At 41.9% G+C, this 23,771-nt stretch overlaps 1 protein-coding gene across 3 annotated transcripts in view; it reads right to left on the bottom strand.

Moving 5' to 3' along the window:
- MYRIP (myosin VIIA and Rab interacting protein) overlaps positions 1-23,771 on the bottom strand; it is a 366,004-nt gene that overhangs the window by 88,574 nt on the left and 253,659 nt on the right. For all 3 annotated transcript variants that reach the window (XM_072726528.1, XM_026000964.2, XM_072726530.1), the window contains exons 4-5: positions 8,629-8,765; positions 2,944-3,024 (exon numbers count right to left, since the gene is read on the bottom strand). In XM_072726528.1, the coding sequence (XP_072582629.1) occupies positions 2,944-3,024; positions 8,629-8,765 (218 nt within the window). The remainder of the gene's footprint in view (positions 1-2,943; positions 3,025-8,628; positions 8,766-23,771) is intronic.

Below are 23,771 nucleotides of genomic sequence, written 5' to 3'. Positions count from 1 at the left end.
CCTGGCACCTGGGGACCATACTCTGAGCCGAAGGCAGACACTCAACCGCTGAGTCACCCAGGTCCCCCATGGGAGCATTTTTTAGACTCTCAGCCAATACTATCAATAACAACAGTGGCCAACCTCACTGAGCTTAACTACCTGCTGGCCCCAGGCTGAGAGTCATGTGTGTGGCCACAGTTAAAGCAGACAACCATCCACTGAGTGGGTGTCATCTGACGGACAAGACAACTGAAGCCCAGAGAGGTCAAATAACTTGGCTGAGGTAACTCAGTGTGACAGGAAGAGAGATGAAATTTGAGTCCAGGACTCTGTCTGCAAAAGCCTTTGATTTTAACTACAACAGTGAGACAAGTACAAGCTCATGTGATTTAAAAATAAAAATGCTATCGTTATTTTTAGCAAGCACATTTTTTTTTTGCAAATGGCAACAGGTGGAAGGAATGTCCCCCCCCCCCCCCCCCATGTCGAAGGACTTCTGCAGGTGACAAAATTCTTTGTGGAGCTGAGTGCTTGGAAGAGTTTTGCTTCTCTAGAAACTCAATTTTTGCTTCTTACCTGAAAGTGAGAATTTTGATCATCCCTCTTTTTTCTCCCCAGAAGCCCGATTCACATTAGGCCCAGGAGCACACATCCTCAAGGGTTGTGTGCCTCTGTCTCCTCTGCCCAGATTTCAACTTCCTGTTTCCATTTATACTCTCCTCATGCATTATTTAACACACATAAACCTCCTGAAAGCTGCTTCAAATTCTCGATAGAGTGAGACTAGGTATAAATACATCAGTTCACTCGCTAATCAATCCCTCGATTAAAAAAACTTAACTCAAATTTCTTAGGCTCCTCAAGACACAAATGTGGACAGAAAGCATCTGGCAAACAGAATAAAAATCTCCAAAACCAATCTAGTTAGGCTCTGAGTGATCCAGCAAGCTGATGGGTCCATCACAAGCTGGCTACAATGACAGACACGACAGAGCCAGGTCCGGATGACCCAGGTCAGGGCTCCATGCACCTCAGAGTGGCCGACCAAACACGCAGTTTCCCCAGTGTTTCTACAGGTACACTCTACAAAACTGAGGTTGTCATCACACCAAGTGCTCCCTGGAGATAGACACTGTACCTATCTCCCACATCTCTTCTTCAAGATACCAACCAAATATCTTTCTCAGAAGTTCTCACTAGCCCTGTGAGGGCCCCCAGTGACACCCTAATGGATAAGTCAAGTCCATGCTCTCAGGTACTTCCCCAGCTACTGGGTGAGCAGGCTAAGAGGTGTGCAGGAGGGCCTGTGGTGGGGATCATTACCCAGTTCCACAGATCCCTGGCCTGTAAGAGCCCGGAGACATAACCTAAAGGCTCTGGATGCTACATTCATAACTTCTGATGAGGATGAAGTAGAGCACTGAAGAATGTTTTGGCTGGAAGTGAAGGCTTAAGTCAGTGCTACAGAGGAAGACTGGCAGGGGTGTAGAGGAAGAAGAAGAAAGCAGAGCTAGAGTGACCGAGCTTGGAAGAGCAGTAGACAAAGGGATGGTCAGTTTTATGCATCATCTTGGCTGGGCTATCATATCCAGTGATTTCATCACTTATCTAAGTGTTGTTATAAAGGTATTTTGTGGATGTGGTTAACGTCTATGATAGCTGACTTCAAGTAAAGGAGATTGATGTTTAGGTAATGTGGGCGAGCATCATCCAAGAAGTTAAGAGCAAAAGCCTTACGAGCAAATATTGAGGTTTCCAAGAGAAGAAAACCTGTCTCAAGACTGAAGTATTGACTTCTGCCTGAGTTTCCTGCCTGCTGACTTATCCTATAGCCTTTGGGCTTGCCAGGCCCTACAATTGTGTGAGCCAAGTCCATCACATAAATAAATCTCTTTGTGTGTGTGTGTCTGTGCACGCACGTGTGTGTGCATGTGTGTGTGTGTGTGTGTGTGTGTTAAATTGGTTCTACTTTGCTGGAGAACCCTGGTGGATACAGATAGTCACTGAAGGTAATGTTAATACAGGGAAATTGTGGGCATGAGGTGCTCAGGCCATGAGGGTCAGAACAGAAAGAGAAGGACAGAATTGGAGAAAGAGCTGATACGAACTTGGGTGACTGGGTAGAGGTTGCAGGGAGGGGTCTGTGGGAAACGGAATGCTTGCTGGTGGACTTCGGTGACTGAGGAACTTAATCAGGATGTGCTGAGGTTCAGATCCCTGTAGGATCCTCCAGGGCTTGAGGATCAAGCTTTAGAAATCTGAGTCTAGAACTCTGGGCTGACATCTGTGCTGGGCATTTCAGCTTCAGCAGTGAATGTCTGCATGGAGGCCATGACTCCCATGTAGCACACCCGTGTAGAGAATTTGTAGGCTACAAGGATGAAGGAGGATGGGACCTTCATGGGAAGGCACCCAAAGGAGAGAACAGAGAGCATGCAGAGGAGCTGCAGGGTCCCAGGAGCAGGTGACTCAGGAGGCTCGCAAGGTCCAGCACTCTGGAGAAGGAGTTGATATGGTGAAGAAGGTTTTATTTGAAACTAGAAGTTTGTTTTCCTTTTAACTTCTACTTTAAGAGGACTTTTATATTGGTATAAAGAAGTAGAAGTGAATCAGTACATGATACATTCTTTATAAGAATATTTTAATATGAACTACCCAAGTGTGGTCATTATTATAGTCCAGCTCCGGAAGATGGAGTCAGCACTCAAACTCAACAGGTGATGGATGTAAAGTACCCAGGGGTTGGGTAGCGAATGCACTGCTCTGGCCACACCTTGGATATACTCACCAATTGTGATGATGAATTCACACAAGTGGATGACAGGAAGACTCAGGGAGGCTCCCATTCAGTAACAAGTAGGTGTGTCCCACAGTTACAATCCAGCTGGGAGACCCTGAGTGTCTGAAGGTGTTTCTATTCCTCCAACTTTCCGTTAGCAGCAAACTCTTAAGCAAACTTACCTTCCGACTGTCTATAAAATGTTGAATCACTGCCCGAAATACTTCCTTCATTCTCCAGGTTTGCTTCGAAAAAGTTTCCTCCTAGAGGGAGGGAGGGTGTGGGAGAGAGAATGGGATTATCACATGTCCCCAGTGAGCACTGGGGTGCAGGTCTCAGCACTGGCAGACCACCACAGCCCACTCTGATTAAGTCAGCTTTGCAGATAGGTTTAGGGAATCACTGAGTTGCATAATAATGCTACGGCTTTTGATCAGTCACCTTTTCCTTCTCACACTGATTTCTGGTATAACATTGCTGCCTGCCCCAACTTTCTTCCAGTACCTTCTTTGGAGGCAATGTGGAGTCAAGGACAGAACAATAGATCAAAGCCAGAGAGATGTAAGGTCGTTACTTCCTGGACCTGCAAATTATTAGCTGTGTGACCTCAAGCACGTTACTTAACCTGACACTAGGCTTCCCTACTAGAAAGAGAGAAAGAACAAGAGCTTGTGACACTGTGGGTTTGGTCTTTAGCTGCAGACTCTGGCACTGACCCAAACAGTTGCCTTTAGCTAATGATTTGACTGTCACCATTCTCTTTCATAGAATGCAGTCCATGTTGTGAGCCCAGAGAGAGACTAGGTCAACACATGGTGTTTGACTTTTTAAGGCCTTCTTTCTCTCCTTTGGTCTTCTTTGAATCGAACACACAACCCTAATCTTAATTCCAGATTGGAAGAGTAGTTGGCTAAGCTCTTTCTAAAGCTCCTTTTCAAGCTGGGGATTTTTATTATATAAAAATGAGTTCATTCATCAAATGAGATATCTGCAGTTGGGGATGATGGATTTTGTTTTAAAGTCACTGTATTATGTCCCCAGTACCTAAGATAGCACCTACACAGTAGGTGGCTCAAGAAAAATGAATTGGATGTTGATGGAAAACATCGTTTGATAGAACCAAGAATATAAATATGGGTTTATGTGCCTTAGCTCAAAAGGGGGAAAATGCAATGTCATCAATGCAATGTCAAACTAAGCAATAGGCCTTCAATACATATAATACACCCTGTGCTTCCTTGGATGGGCTGTCATAGGGACTCCCATATGGGAACCCCAGGGGTAACTGATGTAGGTATTTGAGGCAGGTAGATGGTTACCTATATGAAATAGGCCATTTTTCATGTGTAATAGCTTCGTATTTCATGTGTGTAGCCTGTCATGACAGTTCAGTCTGACCATATACCATTCTCTGTGTTTGTATTTTTTTGATCAGGCTTTCAAAAGGCCTGTGGTCCACTTATTCCAGTTCTGTGACCCTGAGTTGAGCAAGTGTCTTTGTCTTTCTGAGTCTTAGTTTCCTTACTTATAATATAAGTCTTTAGGATAAGTCATCTCTGCAGGCCCCAAGCTATAGTTCTTTTTCTTTTTTTTTTAAGATTTTATTTATTTGAGAGAGAGAGAGACACACACACAGAGATAGAGACAGAGACACAGGCAGAGGGAGAAGCAGGCTCCATGCAGGGATCCTGACGCAGGACTCGATCTGGGGTCTCCACGATCACGCCCTGGGCTGAAGGTGGCCCTAAACTGCTGAGCCACGCAGGCTGCCCCCCCCCCCCAAGCAATAGTTCTAAGTGCAAATATTTCCCTTTGGTGTGGCTACATCCAGCATTCATTCATCCATCCATCCAGCAAAGAGTCTCTGAGCACCTACTAGGTGCCTGGCTCTGGGCTGTGTGTTAGCATATATTGGTGACTAAAGGCAGAAATTCTCACTGCCCTGACAAACTTGATATAGTGGAAAGAATTCTCCAATCCAAGATTTATATAAATCAATGTAAAATTATAGAGCTGTTAAGTGCTCTGATTGAGTGCTTCACAGTACAGTGAGTGTGTCCAGCAGAGACAATGAGTAACCAGCCCAAGGGGTGTGGGAAGGTGGGAGAGTGTCGGGCAGAGCGAACAACTTGCACAGGACAGGCAGTGGGGGCAGCAGGTGCATCTGAGAACCTAAGCAAAAGGCAGTGTGGCTGGGCTTGGAGACCCAGATCATGCAAGTCATGGTGACCATATTGTGTTTTGATCTTTATTCCAACAGCTACATAAAAGCCAGTAAAGCTTCCATGGAGGTGATCTGGTCAGATATGTGCTTCCAAAGTGTACTCTGGCTGTTGTGGGGAGAACAGCTCAGTGAGGGGAGGGCAGGAAGTGAGGGAATGTGCAGGCCAGGAATGTCTTAGGAAACAGAGAGACTTGGGCATGTTTACAAATCGAGAGGAAGGAACCAGTTAAAAGACAGGCTGGCTCAGCAAGAAGGAAGAGATGTGAGACCTTCAGACCTTCCTGGAAGGTGACAGGATCCACTGAGGGGGTGCGTGCTATCTGTCCTGTGAAGGAGGAGGGTGGAGGCAAGCACGAGGAGAGAGAACATTTGGAAACATCACTGGGGACTGAGCTGCCCAGAGAACAAGCTCTGGTTCTGCATGATTTCAAATCTTCTAGTACAGCACTTCTCTCCGTTTCCCTTGAAATTCATAGGTGGGAGCTTTAGAGTCATTTGAGAAAGGCACAAAGAGGCTGACGCTGTTCTCAAAGCACTGATGCAGCAGTCAGATGACATCGTCATGTCTTTCATGAGTTGGAGGAACCTCTGATTTCACCTGCTCAGCATTTTCAAAAGACCATGTTTTTCAGTCAGATTCCAGATGAAAGATTAATGGACCTTTTCAGGAATCATGTCAAAAATAGATATACAGTGTTCATGAATAGAAGCAGAGTTTATTTCTTCCACTTTATTTATTTAATACAAACTGAAAGCAAGATGTTATTTATCCAACTGCCTAGAGATTAAGTATATTAATAATGACTACTTTTATCTTTTTGTGTAGTGCTTCTTTCCTGGGTAACTGTTAAAAATGTCATGCTGAATATATCAGATGCGTCATGCAAGCACTAGTTACCACTGGGTACTTGATTTTTTAAAAATTTACTGACTTCTCCACTGGAATATTGGCTCTGATATGGCAGGGTCTTGTCTGTCTTTTCACTCTTAAACCAAGTGGGCACATAATAGGTGTTCAATAAGTGCTTTCTGAATGTTTATTGGAGTAATGAATATATCTTAGATTTATCCAATGGAACTAGTGGGTCTCCTTTCCAGCCTGGCCTAGCTTGGTCACCCAATATGGGCTGCAGGATGAGTAAGCCTAGTTTGGGGGGCCAGACAGACTGATGGCAGTTTAGGGTGTGCACGTAATGGCAGACCCATAAGATTCTGTGAACTCAATGAATTTTCAGTGGACTGAGTGTGTTAAGGCAAAGTACGCTGGTCCAGAGGGTGAAGATGTTTCATAGGTATAAGGAGTTCTACTCCAAGAGTTCAGGAGCAGAGCACATGCCTTGCATACCATAGATGTTGCATATTATGTTCCTACAATCAAAATTCTGCAAACAAGTACCCTTAGCTAGATTTGAAGATGGAGCCATCTTATTATAAATGCTACTGGACAAATGATGGCCAGGGGCTAGCTGGGGTTCTCCATCTTGGCTATGCCTTAAAACCCACTGAGCTTTAAAAAATATCTGTACTGGGCCCCCCTCCACAGATTCAGAAATAAGTGGCTGAGCATGGAAGGTGATCCTAGGCACTGTTTGTTTTTTTTTTTTCAAGCCCAGACTCTGATGTATAGTTAGGATTGAGGATGGCAGGTGACAACTATGGCAAGAGTGTTGAACGATAGGTGGGAGCTAATGCTAAGGGCTCTTCATCATGTGACATAAGCAAGAGTCCACATGTGCACTGGAGGATTTCCCCATATTTTTGGTTAACCAAATTTTCTAGGTGGTGTGTAGAGTAAATCTCATTTTTTTTTTATGATCATGGCTTAACAAGTTTGAGTATCATCTCACAAACTGTTTCTTGTCCACTTGTCTTCACTTTTATCAAAAGGAATTCTTAGTTTAAATGGATACTAACCATATTAAAGCAACTGATTCTAATACTTCAGTGAAGTGTCTTGGTACTCACAGAATGCTTTTAAGATTAAACTGGTGCCATAGTGAGGATGTAAGGCATGCCAGGTGTTGAGTCATACTTTGGGAACACAGAGGTGATGAAACTATTACTCTACATGGTTAGGCAGGAGAGCGGCTTGTATACCATCCCCTGAATGCAATGTGGTAAGTGCCATATTGAGGCCTGGATGAAAGAAGTTGTGAATCACAGAGGGTCCAAAACCCAAACATGCTTCTACCATGGCAGACAGCTATTCCCAGTAAATGATGTTCCTCAGAAAATGACACTTGAAAATTTCAAAGCCCTGAGCTGGTCCGCTTGGGACTCACATCTGCCTGACCCATCTGTGGGGCCTGAGGGAGACAGGAGAAGAGATCAGAGTTATGCTTTGTTCTGAAAGATTCTACATATGTTCGCTTTCCCCCTTATCTTGCATTAAGCAGTAACGAATGAGGTCTGAATTTGGTGACACATAAGGGGGTACACAAAGCAGATCTGGGGATGTATATGAGAAGAAAGAAAGGATGTGATACAAACAAGTGAGCCAATAATATTTTGGAACTTTCTTGAGATATCTCTTTGGGTTGAAAAACTATTATTAACAGGATTACTTTTAAACTTGATTTCTTTTTCTTCTTCTTCTTCTTCTTCTTTTTTTTTTTTTTTTTTTGCCTCCCTTCCTTGAGAAAAAATTTTTTAGAGAAATCAGCTAAGAGAAGATAAAAATAATCTGTGGAAACCTTCAGCATTGCTCTCTAGCTTAGGCTTCCTGAATAGTTTGAAAGATAGAATCTAACAACCACCACAAAAGGCCCTAATGATTCTCTGTGTTTAATGCTCCTATCCTGTTTCCCCGCTGTCTCACTGGCTGGCATATTTTTAGATAAGACACAGCCAAAGACTTTATTGAGAATACAACAATGTAAAATAATGACAGTGAAAAAGCTTCATATGAGATGGATGAGATCTTTTTTTTTTCTTTCTTGTGAATAAAAAGCATTTACCTGTGTCAGCAAAGTGATGAAAAAAAATCTGCCTTCAGACCAAAGAAAAACCATCCCAGTCTTTTTTTATGGTACATGCTGTTCATGTCCTGACAATGATTTCCTTCTACTGCTTAGTCTAATAGAACCAAAGAAGATAAGTTCTCATTCTAATTACATTGGTTGTCTTGAGTGTATACAAGCAGTGAAGGTGGAAATCATCCTCTAGGATTCTTGGGAAGAGAAGCCCACACTTTCCCGACTCTCCCTTTACATCAAGTTGTGGGCCTGGCATGAGTTGAGTGTGGGGGTAGAAGGGAAGGGGAGTGGAGGGTACACCCTCTAAAAGCAGACCTAGTCTATGCGATCACATCGAGGACTTTCCAATATTTTAATCATTAGGCAGGGAGATGGTCAAGAATCTTTGATTTCTAGGGGTCTGCAATTAAAATGTCCACAACACACAGACATATTTTGGTCTTCTTGATGCACCCAACAGCCCAGTGGGGATGTTGGAAGCTGATGACTCAAACTTAACAGAATCTTTGGTATTTGTCCTCCTATTTCTGTTCCCCATTGGAGGCAGATATTTAAGCAACTTTCTCTGTATCATTTGAGGGTTCCCAGTGGTCAAGGCCTCCCAGCCAGGCCTCCTTTTATCCCACCAGCCCAGGGAAGATTCCCATAGTGGTGGGCTGCCAGCGTACCTAGAATATCGAAGCATGCTCCACTCTCCAATCGGTGTTTCCTATACAGGTTCTTCAAGACCTTGGCACTGCCAAAGCGTTTGAAGCGGCTCTTCACGTTGTTGTAGAACCATTCCAGAGACTGGGTCCTCAGAAGCCTGGGGAATATACAAAATTAGAAAACAAAATTAGAAATCAAAACTGGAATTATTAAATGGTGGATGGAAAAAGTTGCCACCATACTTTGTAGCTCCTTCCATCAAGATGTGGAGCTTCTTTTTTGACTTCTTGAATCCGGGCTGGCGTGTGACTTGCTTGGACCACAGAGACCAGTAGACATGATGCTGTGTGAGTCCTGAGTTTTGCAGCTCTCTTTCGGTGCTCTTGGAAGTCTTGCACCGGTCATGTGTGATCAAGCCCAAGCTGACCTTTGGGGTGCCAAGAGAGCTCAAAGGGGGCCCAATCACCCCTTTCATCTCAGCCAGTGACACCTCAATGCCAGACAGATGTGCAAGGGAAGAGGTGACAGAGACCAGGTGAGTGACAAGGGCAGTTGCAGCCAGAATGACAGCAGTGAGGATGAAGCCCAAGCCACCTGGACAAAGAGATATTCAGCAAGGGATGTAGATTCAGAACATGACAGTGACTCAGGTGATGAGGTTACCGGCCAGTGGGTGGCAGTGACAACGATTCAGAGAGTGGCTATGATGGGGGTGGCCAGTGAGCCAGAGCCAGAGGTATCAGAGTACCACAGCACCACAGTACCAGTCCCATCCCTGATGGCAGAGAACGCTCAGCCCAGGAGGCTGGCAGTGAAGCCCCAACTTTGGATTCCAGCAACAGCGACCAAGTCCCAGGGACTGCAGGGCTGGCACAGACACAATTCCTATGCACAGAAACACACTTTTCCAATGGTCTACTTGTGAGCCCTTTGCTTGGTTCCTCTCCTCCAAATCTCTGTTATTAAAGACAGTCTTCCTTTAAACAAACAAACAAACACATCACCTGCCAATTGACTGGGGCTGCTCTAATGGCCTGAAGTGAGGCCAGCAGAAGAAGCATGCACCTGAGTCCATCCAAAGAGCAAGCAGGTGAATGCTTGCTATTTTAAACCATTAACTGATACACCTGCTTAATAGCAGGCTTTGTATTTGATGCTCCTACTGCATTTACAACACCTCTAATTCAGCTTGGGGACATAAAAAGCACAAGTAAGACACGGGCTATATGACAAGATTCTCCAGCCACATAATTATTCAGCTGGAAGCACTGTAGGAAAGCAATTTCTTGGTCAGTGCTGGAATGGTTGATACTGACAAGATGCTTCTCTTTTTGGCTTGATGGGATATGTCTAAATCCCTTCCATTTTAAAGATAGCTTTTGTTGTTACTTTTATTGTGAATGTAATAGCACATACTCTATCTTGGATAATTCAGAAAAGCAAAATGAATATAAAGACCTCTTCCTCCCCAGATGCCAGTGAAATGTGAGAAGATACTCAAAGAGAAAAGTCTGCACAAATGAAGAATGGGGATGACAGCAGAACCAGAGATTTTGACATATTTCTGGAAAGTGGGTGATAACATAAAGATAAGAGAATGGTGTCCTCCAGACAGGCACGGGAGCTGGGCCTCCCAGACTGAGAGGTCCAAACTGGAGCTGGCTGGTGCTAAGAGCAAAACTGGTTGTGAGACAGAATTCAGAAAGCTAATTTAATGGTTGTGTAGGAAACAGAGAGGCCTCTTGGTCTCTATCCCAATTCCCAATCAGTTCGACAACTGGCCCCAAGGATGCTTTGTCCTTGAGCCAAAAATAGAAAACAGTCCTCTAATAAAATTGAACAACCTACTTGGAGAAGACTAAGACTTGAATACAGGGGTTATGTTTGCAGTGAAACTCCTCCTTGTGCAGCCCTAGGGGAGTGCCCACACACCTGCCCACCTGCCCTAAAACCAGGCCTTCCAGGTACATGCCTGGCTACTAAACTTGGAGTTGCCAGTCAGCACACCCACTCCCTTTTCACAGGAGAGGTCTCCTGGGAATACTAACCTATCCATGTTAGTCTCCTTCATTAATCAGTGAAGTCCTTTGTTAAAAAATATGAGTAGACAACCAGGGATCACTAGATATTTGAAACAATCCAATGGCATGGGAAAGAAGGACCAAAATAAACTAAAAGCAAACATTTAAAATTGAAAATGGGGCAGCCTGGGTGGCTCAGCAGTTTAGCGCCACCTTCAATCCAGGGCCTGATCCTGGAGACCCAGGATCAAGTCCCATGTCAGGCTCCCTGCATGGAGCCTGCTTCTCCCTCTGCCTGTATCTCTGCCCCCCCCTCTATCTCTGCATCTCTCATGAATAAACAAATAAAATCTTTAAAAATGAAAATGAAGGTAATGAATCTAGGGTAATGAAAATTACTTTAAAAATTCTAATAAATAACTTATTTGAAAAGGTACTGCATCCCCTCCACACAACAAGATTCTGGTCTACAGCAAATGATATATATTATGTATATAATATATACATTATAATTTTATATATACATATATATATAATTAAAATGTCATTTGCTTTTCATACTCCATTTACAGACAAAGCATGAAAGGTCCTCACTGTCAAGACATGTGCATTTTTCTACTGGAAGCACACCCAAGTCACCAACTAGCCTGACAGAAGCCTGGATGCAGACAAAGAAAGGAACAATAGAGACAGTTCATCTTACAGATGGAATCAAGATAGGTTTTTAAAGTATATGAACAACAACAGTGGTTTAAATGTGTTATATGAAGTGACGGAGGTCCCTAGATTTTAATAAAAAGTTTTAGTAAAACTTTGGAGGGAGGGGAAAGAGGTAGCAAGAAAGTGGGCTATTTATGAAAGTCTAAAGTTGACAAATCAAGAAATGATAAGATAAACATGTTAGTTAGAATTGTAGTAGTAACCCCAATAAATGTTTACAGGTTATTGCTTGGGGCATTGGGACTTGGCATGAAGATGCGGGCATGAGACTCCTTAAGTTTTTGGGTTTTTTAAAGATTTTATTTTATTTTATTTGAGAGAGAGTGCTGAGCATGTGCATACATGAATGGGGGGAGGTGCAGAGGGAGAGGGAGAGAGAGTCTCAAGCAGACTCCCCGTTGAGCACAGAGTCCCATCTCAGGATCCTGAGATCATGACCTGAGCCAAAATTAAGAGTTGGCTGCTTAACTGACTGAGCCACCCAGGCATCTCAACTCTTTAAGTTGACTATCATTTTATATTATTTGATTTTTTTGAACCAGGTACATGTATTAATGTAAAAGCACTAAAAAACAAATAAAAGAAGATTAAAAGTTCTACCCAAAGTTCTACCACTGGAACTTGACATCTGAAGAATGTTTTTTATGGACTGAGTATTGGTGTTTTCATAAAGGTCATATGTTGAAACCTAATCCCCAGTGTGATGCTCTTTGGAGGTGGGGGCTTTGGGAGTGAAGGCCCTCATGAATGGGATAGTATCCTTATAAAAGAGACCCTAGAGCACTCCTTCACTCCTACTATGTAAGGACACAGTGAGAAGATGGCCGTCTATGAACTAGGAAGTGGCTAATCTGCTGGTGCTTTGATCTCAGACTTCCCAGTCTCTAGGATTGTGAAAAATAAGTTTCTGTTGTTCACTGAGCCACCTAGTATGCAGTATTTTATTATAGCAGCCTGAACAGACTAAGATGGTGCTCTTCTTAGATGATCCTGAGGACCTAATCAACCTATGTAGATTGGGAGGAGTCCAGGAACTGGTGGTGTGTGTGTGTGTGTGTTGTGTGTGTGTGCGCGCATGTGCACATGCACGTGTATACACACATCGGGAAGACAGGGTTAATCTAAAGCCTACTGGTGCAGAAGGGGCCTCAGGGCCAGTGCTGCTCTGAGAGACCAAGTTTTTCAAGGGGGAGGATGCTCTCCCTCTCCTGACAAAGCAGTTCAGCAGACAAAGCCTGTGGGGCAGCATCAGGGTAGCCACCAGGAGTAGCCAGGAGACAGTGATGGTGGCAGTGAAGGGACATGCCTCCTAAAAGGTTCATGACTTCAGTGAAGAGGAGAAGTTGCAGATGGGCTTTTTCCTGAGCACATGTGAGGGGCTTCCAGTACATGTAACACACATACTGTCTTTTAACATGGAATCGCAAAGGCTTCGATCTGGCAGATGGCTTCACAGGGCAGTCTGTCACTTCATTAAGTCTCTGCACAAATGTCATCCCCTTGTGAGGCCGTGCCTGACCACCTTAGCTAGAATACCGTGACCAGGGGTGCCTGGGTGACTCAGTCGGTAAATCAGCTGACTCTTGGTTTTGGCCCAGGTCATGATCTCAGAATCCTGAGATGGGGCTCCGTGCTCAATGGGCAGTCTGTTTGAGATTCTCTCCTCTCCCTCTGTCCTCCCCCCACCACTGCTTGCATGCACACATGCTCACACTCTCTCTAAAATAAGTAAATCTTAAAAAAAAAAAAGAATACCATGACCACACCAACATGTTTTCTATCACTCTCATTTTCTCTTTCCATTTTTCTAGAATGCTTCTCTGCAACTGATGTATAATTATATATGATTGTATATAGTTGTTTATAAGTTAATATATTGTATTAATGATTTTTTTGGACTGGGTTGTAGCTATTTTATTATTTATTTATTTATTCTATAAATTTTAATTTAAATTCTAAGTAGTTACCATACAGTGTAATATTGGTTTCAGGAGTAGAATTCAGTGATTCATCATTTACATACAACGGACCCAGTGTTCATCACAAGAACTGCCCACCTTAATACTGATCATCCATCTAGCCCATCCTCTATCAACCTCTCCCCATCAACCCTGTTTGCTCTGTATCATTAAGTCTTTATGGTTTGCCTTTCTCACTTTCTTCTCCCTTCCCATATGTTCATTTACTTTGTTTCCTAAATTACACATGAGTGAAATCATATGGTATTTGTATTTCTCTGACTTATTTCACTTAGCATAATACCCTCTAGCTCCATCCATGTGATTGCAAATGGCAAGATTTCATTTGTTTTGGTGGCTGTGTATATTCCACTGTAGGTATATGTACATGCCACATCTTCTTTATCTACTCATTAGTCGGTGGGACACTTGGGCTCTTCATTATTGTTGATAATGCTGCTATAAACATCAGGATGGTTATACTCCTTTGAGTCTGTATTTGTATCCTTTGGGTAAATACCTAGTAGTGCAATAGCTGGATAGTAGGGTAGTTCTATTTTCAATTTTTTTAAAAAATGGTTTTACTTATTTATTCGTGAGAGATAGAGAGAGAGAGATAGAGAGAGAGAGAGAGAGGCAGAGACACAGGCAGAGCGAGAAGCAAGCTCCTTCTGGGGAGCCTGATGTGAGACTTGATCCCAGGATCCTGGGACATGTCCTGAGCTAAAGGCAGATGCTCAACTGCTGAGTCACCCAGGTGTCCCCTATTTTCAACTTTTTGAGGAACCTCCATGCTGTTCTCCAGAGTGGCTACACCAGTTTACATTCCATCAGCAATGTAAGAGGGCTCCCCTTTCTCCACATGCCAACACCTGTTGTTTCTTGTGTTATTAATTTTAGCTATTCTGACAGATGTGAGGTGGTATCTCATTGTGGTTTTGACTTGTATTTCCCTGATGATGAGTGATGTTGAGCATCTTTTCATGTGTCTGTTAGCCATCTGGATGTCTTCTTTGGAAAAGTATCTATTCAAGTCTTCTGCCCATTTCTTAACTGGATTATTTGTTTTTTGGGGTGTTGAGTTTGATAAGTTCTTTATAGATCTTGGATATTAACCCTTTATCAGATATGTCATTTGCAAATATCTTCTCCTATTCCATAGGTTGTCTTTTAGTTTTGTTTATTGTTTCCTTTGCTGTGCAGAAGCTTTTTATCTTGATGATAGTCCCAACAGTTCATTTTCATTTTTGTTTCCCTTGCCTACAGTGACATGTCTAGTAAGAAGTTGCTGCAGCCAAGGTCAAAGAGGTTGTGTTCTCTTCTGTGTTCTCTTCTAGGATTTTCATGGTTTCCTATCTCACATGTAGGTCTTTAATCCATTTTGGATTTATTATTGTACATTTTATTTTTATAAGAAAGTGGTTCAGTTTCATTTTTCTTCATGTTGTTGTCCAGTTTTCTCAAACACCATTTGTTTAAGAGACTGTCTTTTTCTATTGGATATTTTCTCCTGCTTTGTCTAAGACTAGTTGACCATATAGTTGAGGGACCATTTCTGGGTTTTCTATTCTGTTCCATTGGTCTATGTGTCTGTTTTTGTGCCAGTACCATACTGTCTTGATGATTACAGCTTTGTAATGTAGCTTGAAGTCTGGAATCATGATGCCTCCAGCCTTGTTTTTCATTTTCAGGAATGCTTTGGCTATTCAGGGTTTTTGGCGGTTCTGTACAAATTTTAGGATTGTTTGTTATAGCTCTGTGAAAAATACTGGTGGTATTTTGATAGGGATTGAATTAAATGTGTAGATTTCTCTGGGTAGTATAGCCATTTTAATAATATTTGTTCTTCCAATCCATGAGCATCAATGTCTTTCCATTTGTTTGTGTCCTCTTCAATTTCCTTTGTAAGTATTCTATATTTTTCAGAGTACAGATATTTTACCTCTTTGGTTAGCCCTAGGTATCTTATTGGTTTTGGTGTAATTGTAAATGGGGTCAATTCCTTGATTTCTTTTTTCTGCTGCTTCTTGATTGGTGTATAGAAATGCAACAGATTTCTGTATGTTGATTTTATATCCTGCAACTTTGCTGAATTCATGTATGAGTTCTAGCAATTTTTTGGTGGAGTCTTTTGGGTTTTCTTTATACAGTGTCATGTCATCTGCAAATAGTGAAAGTTTGACTTCTTCTTTGCTGATTTGGATGCTTTTATTTCTTTTGTTGCCTGGTTGCTGTGCCTAAGACTTCCAGTACTATGTTAAATAGTAATGGTGAGCGTGGACATCCCTGTCTTGTTCCTGACCATAGAGGAAAAGCTTTCCGCTTTTCCCCATTGAGGATGGTATTAGCTGGGGTGGGAGGGTGTCTTTTGTATATGGCCTTTATGATGTGGAGGTATTTTCCATCTATTCCTACTTTGTTGAGGATTTTTTTAAATCAAGAACGGATGCTGTATTTTGTCAAATGCTTTTTCTGCATTTACTGAGGGGATTCTGTGGTTCTTATTCTTTATTAATGTGGTGTATGACATTGATTGATTTGCAAATATTGAACCACCCCTGCAGCCCAGGAATAAATCCCACTTGATTGTCTGAATAATTCTTTTAATGTACTGTTGGATTCAATTTGCTACTATGTTGTTGAGAATTTTTACATTCATCATCATCAGGGATACTGGCCAGTAATTCTCCTTTTTAGTGGGGTCTTTGTCTGGTTTTGGAATCAAGGAAATGGTGGCCTCATTTAAGGAGTTTGGATCTTTTTCTTCGATTTCTGGTTTTTTGAACAGTTTGAGAAGGACAAGTATTAATTCTTCTTTAAATGTTTGGTAGTATTCCCCTGGGAAGCCACCTGGCCCTGGACTTTTGTTTGTTGGGAAATTTTTCATTCCTGAGTTAATTTATTTGCTGGTTATGAGTCTGTTCAAATCTCTTATTTCTTCCTGTTTCAGTTTAGAAGTTTGCATATTTCTAGGAATTTGTCTATTTCTTCCAGACTGCCTAGTTTGTTCACACATAATTTTTTTATAATATTCTCTTATAATTATTTGCATTTCTGTGGCTGTGATCTTGCCTCTTCCATCTTGTGATTTTGTTTATTTGGGACCTTTCTATTTTCTTTTTGATAGAGCTGGCGATCAAATTTTATTAATTATTCCAAAGAATCAGCTCTTATGTTTCATTGATCTGTTCTACTGTTTCGTTTCTATGTTACTTATTTCACTCTAATCTTTATTATTTTCCTTCTTCTGCTGTCTATAGGCTTTATTTGCTGTTCTTTTCCTAGCTCCTTTACGTGTAAGGTTAGGTTTGCATATTTGGGACTTTTCTTGCTTCTTGAGGTAGGCCTGTATTGCTATATATTTCCTTCTTAGGACTGCCTTTGCTATAAGCCAAAGGTATTGAACTGTTGTGTTTCCATTTTCATTTACTTCCATGTACTTTTTAAATTTCTTCTTTAAGTTCCTTTTTAACCCATTCATTCTTTCATCTAAAGATGAAATACATACATAAAGAATGTATGTATTTGTGATCTGTCCAAATTTTTTCTTCAGGTTTCATAGCATTGTGGTTTGAAAATATGCATGGTATGATCTCAATATTTTTGTACTTGGTTGAAGCCTGATTTGTGACGCAGTATGTGATCTGTTCTGGAGAACGTTCCATGTGCACTCAAAAAGAATGAGTATTTTACTGCGTTAGGATGAAATTTTTTTTTTAAAGATTTTATTTATTCATTAGAGACACACAGAGACAGAGAGACAGAGGCAGAGGGAGAAGCAAGCTCTATGCAGGGAGCCCAACACGGGACTTGATCTCTGGTCTCCAGGATCACACCCTGGGCTGAAGGTGGCACCAAACTGCTGAGCTACCCGGGCTGCCTGAAATGTTCTGAATATATATGTTAAGTCTATCTGGTTCAGTGTGTCATTCAAAGCCACTGTTTCCTTGTTGATTTTCTGCTTAGATGATTTGTCCATTGCTATAAGTAGGATGTCAAGGTTTCTTACTATTATTGTATTATTATAATTGATTTATTTTTGTTATTGATTTATATATTTGCATGGTCCCAAGTTAAAGGCATGAATATTTACAATTGTTAAATTTTCTTGATAGATAGATCTTTTACGATGTAGTGCCCTTTATTATCTTTTGCTGCAGTCTTTGATTTAAAACCTAGTCTGTCTGATGTAAGTATGGCTACTCCGGCTTTCTTTTGGCATCCGTTAGAAGATAGATGGTTCTCCATCCCCTCACTTTCAATCTACAAGTGTCTTTAGGTCTAAAATAAATCTCTTGTAGGCAGCATATAGATGGGTCTTGTTTTTTTAAATCCATTCTGGTACCCTATGGAGCATTTAGTTCATTTACATTCAGAGTGATTACTGAAAGTTATGAATTTTGTGCCATTGTGTTACCTGTAAAGTGGGTGTTTCTCGTGGTGTTCTCTGTTCCTTTCTAGTCTTTATTGCTTTTAGTATTTCTTTCCTACCCAAAGGGTACCCTTTAATATGTCTTACAGGGCTGGTTTAGTGATCACAAATTCCTTTAGTTTTTGTTTAGTAAATTCTTTTTCTCCCTCTCTCTCTCTTTTTTGAAGATTTTATTTATTTGAGAGAGAGAGAGAGAGCATGAGCAAGGAGGGCCAGAGGGAGAGGGAGAAGCAGACTCCCCACTGAGCAGGGAGCCTCATGCGGGGCTTGACCCCAGGAATCTGAGATCATGACTCAAGCTGAAGGCATATGCCCAACTGACTGAGCCACCCAGGTGCCCCTGTCTGGGAAACTCTTTATCTCTCCTTCTATTCTGAATGACAGCCCTGCTAGATAAAGTATTCTTGGCTGCATATTTTTCCCATTCAGCATGTTGAATATATCATGCCACTCTCCTCTGTTCTGTCAAGTTTCTATGGACAAATCAGCTCAAACCTGATCTATCTTCCCTTGTAAGATTAAGGACTTCTCCCCTCCCCTTGCTGCTTTCAGGATTCTTTCTTTGTCTGTGTATTTTGACTATGATATGCCTTGGTGATGGGTGGCTTTGTTGAATTTAATAGGAGTTCTCTGTTCTTCTTGGATTTTGATGTTTGTTTCCTTCCCAAGATTAGGGGAGTTTTCAGCTATAATATGTTCAAATAAACCTTCTGCTCCTTTCCTTTCTCTTCTTCTTCTGGGACTCTTATGATATGAATGTTATTATGCTCTAAGGGGTCGTTGAGTTCTCTAAGTTTACATCCATGATCCAATACTTTTCTTTCCCTCTTTTTTCATCACCATTGTTTTCATAATTTTATCTTCTATATCACTGATTTGTTCCTCTGCTTCATCCATTCTCATTGTCACTGCATCCATTCCATATTGCTTATCAGTTACAGCATTTTTTATTTTTGGCCTATTTCTTAGTTCTTTTAACTTTGTAGTAAAGGATTCTCTAGTGTCTTATATGCTTTTCTCAAGCCCAGCTAGTATCCTTATGATTATTATTTTAAATTCTGGTTCAGACATCTTACCTGTATCTGTATTGATTAAATCCCTGGCCATGACTTCTTCCTGTTCTTTTTTTTTTTTTTTTTTTTTTTTTGTGGTGAATTCCTTTGTTCCACAATTTTGTCTGGGTCACTGTTTTTCATGTGTTTGATTGTTAGGAAATCCTGTTGTATCCCTGCTCCTAGGCATATTAAGAAGAGGTCCAAAAAAAAAAGGAAGCTAGATCCTAGGTGTGTTTTGGTCAGCTTGTTAAAAACAGCTAGATCCAAAAAAGAGAAAGAAAGAAAGAAAAAGAAAGAAAGAAAAAGAAAGAAAGAAAGAAAGAAAGAAAGAAGAAAGAAAGAAAAAAGAAAGAGAAAGGTAGATCTTATTTCTCTTAGAGCTAAAGCTTCGCTACACTGATTCTCAGGTGGACTTGCCCTAGTGGAAATGCACCTGCAGGGTGCGGGGTAGGCGGGATGGAACTCGTCGTAAATGGCTCTGTCCAGTGGGTGGTGCTGTTTCGCTCACTGAAGTGGGTCAGTGTTGATGGGCATGGAGGGAAATAGTGCTGCCCTGCTCTCTTGTCCTGGGAGTGGGAAATTTACAGCCACCACTCTTGAGGAAACCCCCAGAGAAGAGCAAACAATCACCTCTCTTATGTCCCTGGCTTCTACCAGATCTGTCTCCATCCTGCCTGGATCCCACCTGTATGCCTGCCAGGCAGCACAGCACACTGGTGTTTTATCTCGGGTGTGTGCCTGGTTTCAAAACTCTAAATTTTAGGGATCCCATTAGCACAGACCTATGCTGATCCCCTGGAGCTGGGTCTTGCTGTGCTATGGTTAGCGCTGGCTTGTCCCAGAAATTGGTTACATGTCACGGTGGTGGTTCGGAGTTTATGGTAAGCTAGCAAAAAGCGTGGAGCAAGGCTTGCTGCCCTCACCAGCTGTCTTTGTTGCTATGCTAGGGAACAGGGAAGCACACTGGTGCTGACAATTCTTTTGTCCTGGGACAGGCCATACTGCCACTCTCAAATGCACTCCAAGCAGGGGAACTGTTTCTCACTGCACAATCCAGGGGATCCTCAGACCACACTGCCCAGTCCTGGGTCTCTGCCCTCCTTCCCCACCAGAACATCTCTAAGCCCATCATGCACAACCCTGGCGATAGTGTGGACCTCCAAACTTCTGACTTTGGTTCCATTGCTTATAAAAAACTTACAGTAGTTAGCTCCTCTCCTTTTCCCAGTCAATGGTTTTGGGGGAAGAGTTTTCCTTGTGCAATCCCCTGAGTGCTGATTCACTCTTTCTCTCTTGCTCTCTCCCTCCCCTTCACAGCTCTTTTCTCCCCCAAATCGACTTTCCACAGCTCCTACCTTCCAAGATGAGGCAGTTTTGCCCTCTCAGTCTTCAGATCGATTTCTTGAGTGTTCACTATGATTTCATATTTATCTAGCTGTGTTCAAGGGACAAGGCAAGCTTAGGGCTCCTAGTCTTCTGCCATCTTAATTCCTCTCCTGTATTAATTAATGATTAACATTAAATTGTTTATCTGTTTCTCCTTTTTAATAGAACATAATTAGCTCATGGAAAACAGGTTGTTTTTTCCCCATTCCTGTATCCATGTGTCTAAACCCAGTGCAGTGCACACAGTAGACACTCAGTAAAATCTGGTGAGTGATGGACACACACTGTTTTAAACCTACTCTTTTTCAGCTACTATTCCTGATTCAATTTAATGTCCTTGAATAGTCTTCCCCCACAGCATCTTTAGCAGCTCCAGGGTTCTCCACAGTATGGATGCAGCCTGCTTTATCTCTTACCTTTGAAGATTGAATTTTTCCCATTTTGTTTTCTATTAAAAATTCTATGTTGCATATGTTGGCAGCTAAATGGTTTCACATAATCACAATAGTGGATTCTAGAAGCAGAATCGCTGGGCTCAAAGACGTCAATCTTCCAGAAAGCTTATACCAGAAAGCTTCCTCCTTACCTGGGTGCGAGATTCCTAAAATCCTCAAGGTGGCCTCACATTGAAAAGAAAGCCCCAAAGGAGTGGCTGCTCAATGGCAAAGCCCCCTTGTGGTCCCTAAGTGCAGCACAGAAAGGAAGGCGAAAGGGCCAGAAGGCAAGCATCATCTCCTCTATACTCTGATTTGAGCCACAAGGTGGCATTTAGAGACTTGTCTTTATTGAGGGAGAAAAACAGCTATACAACAGCACGCACTGAATGTATCATCCCTTTTATGTAAAACTTCATTATATCACCTGTATCCTTGCTGTTAATACAAATGAACCCAATTATGTGAGTGCTTGATCTGTCTTAGGCACTGTGCCAAAAGATTTCCTCAAATCATTTTATTTAATTTATAGAGCATAGCACAGGGAATAAGACCCTGTGTGCTGGGGCAGGTCGAGATTGGCTCAGGCATTTAGTACTTGTGTGGTCTTGAGCCAATTCCTGTCTCTAAGCCTCAGTTTCTTCATCTATACGATGGGAATGACACTAATCACCTCATAAGGCTGTTTGAGGATTAAATGATATAACACAAACAGTAAATTGCCTGGTACAACGTAGAGGCTCAATGATTTCTTTTAATAGCTCCACAAGGGTAAGTCTTGTTTGGAAAGACGTAAGCTGAGATGTAGTGAGGTTGACTGTATTGTCCAAAGAAGCAAAGTGCCTGAACAGAGATTGTAAATGGGAGCTTAACCATTCACATGTACTAGTCACAGGCTCAATGAGAAGAGAGACCAAATAACTCTCTTCAGTGTATTTTCCTGTAGCATTTTAATTTACTACAAAGAATATCTGTCACTTTTTTATTATCTGTCATTTTTATCAAAACCCCATAAAGTTATTTTCAGAATATAAAATAAAATAGCAGAAAAAAATACAGAAGACATAGTCCTTGGAAATCATAACATCTGGGCTTATGATTTATTTGATAGCTTTAAAAGCACAAAAGAAATGAAACTCTAGAAAAGAAATGTTCTCCAGGCTACATCTCCTGCATGTTGCCCTGTTCTCTGAGCTGCTGACCACCAGAAGGAGGTGCTGGTGGCTCAGCTCTATAGCTGAGGATCCGCAGTGGTAATGGTGGGGAATAGGTGTTACTGGGCTCCTCATTCACTTGACAAAAGGACATTTCTTTTCCTTTTCAGACACTCACTCTACCTTCCCAATAGAGTGTATGTTGTTCTGGGAAAGCTGGCTCCACTCCCCTGTCAGCATGTGAGTGATCAGATGACACAGACCCGTCAATCAAGGTCTCCAGCCATATCATAGCCTCCAGCCATCAAGATGAAGGTTTTTACTGTTGTTCTTGGAAGGAAGTGGTGCCTTTCTCCTGGGCTGGCTCCATGGCAAAATGAAAGCCTGGAGCTGCTGGGGCCATCCTGTTATCACTTGGGGGATATTTGTGGTATTCTGGAAAAAGCAGATCTGACAGTGGAAAGGGACAGGATCTTGCTGCTATACTTTGAACACTTGGATCTGCTCAAGCCCAATGTCAACCCCTGGACTTGTCCATTACATGAACCAATAAATTCCCTCTTTTAAAGCTTTTTGGATTGAGTCTCTATTATTTGCAACCAAGAGTCTTCATACTTCAAGTGTATAATAGTATGAGCTCTCTACTCCCTGGCTATACCAAAACTCTTAGCATACAGATGCACATTAATGACTTCTACAATGGAAAGCCTCAACTTGCTCAAATTTTGGAGTGGAACCAGAGCACTGCCCTGGGATGCTGGGAGGTAGGAGGGTACATTGAATTCTTAGAGAATGACTGGCAAACCACAGTCCTATTTGGAGAGCAGAAAGCTTTTTCCTTTAAAAACTGATGTGTTGTAGACTATGTTTTGACTTAGAGTTAATATGGAGAGCTTTTCTGGAGGCCCCAGGGAAGGCTCAGTTATGATGACCTTCATTTGATATTTATGTTTTTACTTCATTTATTTTAAAATTCATGGCTCAGAGGAAATCCATGGGATGTATGCGGTTCATGAGGCAGAGGTATTTGGGAGAGAGCTGTGAAGATGCCGGTACCAGCATGAACTGGGTAAGCGTGCTTTGGGGCTCCTTGGCCCTGAGGTCTCCAGCCTCCACCTGAACAGACATGACTTCAGGCAAGGGCAGAGAGCAAGGAAAGAGTCCTGTGTCCACATCCTGCTAGAGTAGAAGGCAGCATAGAATCTTGCATGTATTTGTAGATTCCTTCATTCATCTACTCATTAATACTTTCATTCCCTCACCATTTATTGGTGCTCTAAGTGGCAGGCACTGTGCTAGGTATATAGGTGGTGACAAACAGATGAGGCCACTACTCCTCAGTGCTGCCAGATTAATGTCTTCAAAGAGTGACAGGTACATCATGACATGGGATCAAAAGTCAAGCCAAAGGCATCTCAGGAATGGTTGGACACAGGCTGTGGGTTTTTAAAATTATTTTTTATTTTTATTTTTTTTTAGGCTGTGGATTTTGAATCATTCCCACAGATATGGAAGAAATAGGAACCAACCTGCTTTATGTCTCAGGCATCTTCTTTAATGATGCCCAAACTCCTGCCTTTCAGCTGCAGTAGAACATGTAGGAGAGATAGCTTCGGAAGGGGTGGGAGTCAGCCTTCTGGTGACAAGACTTGCCAAGAGCTCCCCAGTATGGAACTGTCCAGAAGGACCCTGCTTGACTTCCCAGCCTTATTTTTTAAATGATCCCAAGTTATCCCGAAGAATGTTCACACAATGATTCTTAGCTCACTACAGTTTCACCAACTTAAATATGAAAATTTATTTAAATACTAGAGATTTTAAAAAGGCAACAGCAAACCTTCAAAATTCATCAACACAACATAGTTAGAATTGATTACTTTTGATTCTTGGAACTATTTCCTCCTCTGTAAAATAATAACTAATACTCACAAGGCTGGAGGAAGAATTAAATAACTCAGCCCAGGGTGTCCAGAGAAAGGTCAGATCCTTGGTACTCACTGGGG

The sequence above is a fragment of the Vulpes vulpes genome, chromosome 11 (assembly GCF_048418805.1).
Source record: "Vulpes vulpes isolate BD-2025 chromosome 11, VulVul3, whole genome shotgun sequence".
Classification (NCBI taxonomy): Eukaryota; Metazoa; Chordata; class Mammalia; order Carnivora; family Canidae; genus Vulpes; species Vulpes vulpes.
This window is presented reverse-complemented; position numbering and strand designations above follow the sequence as displayed.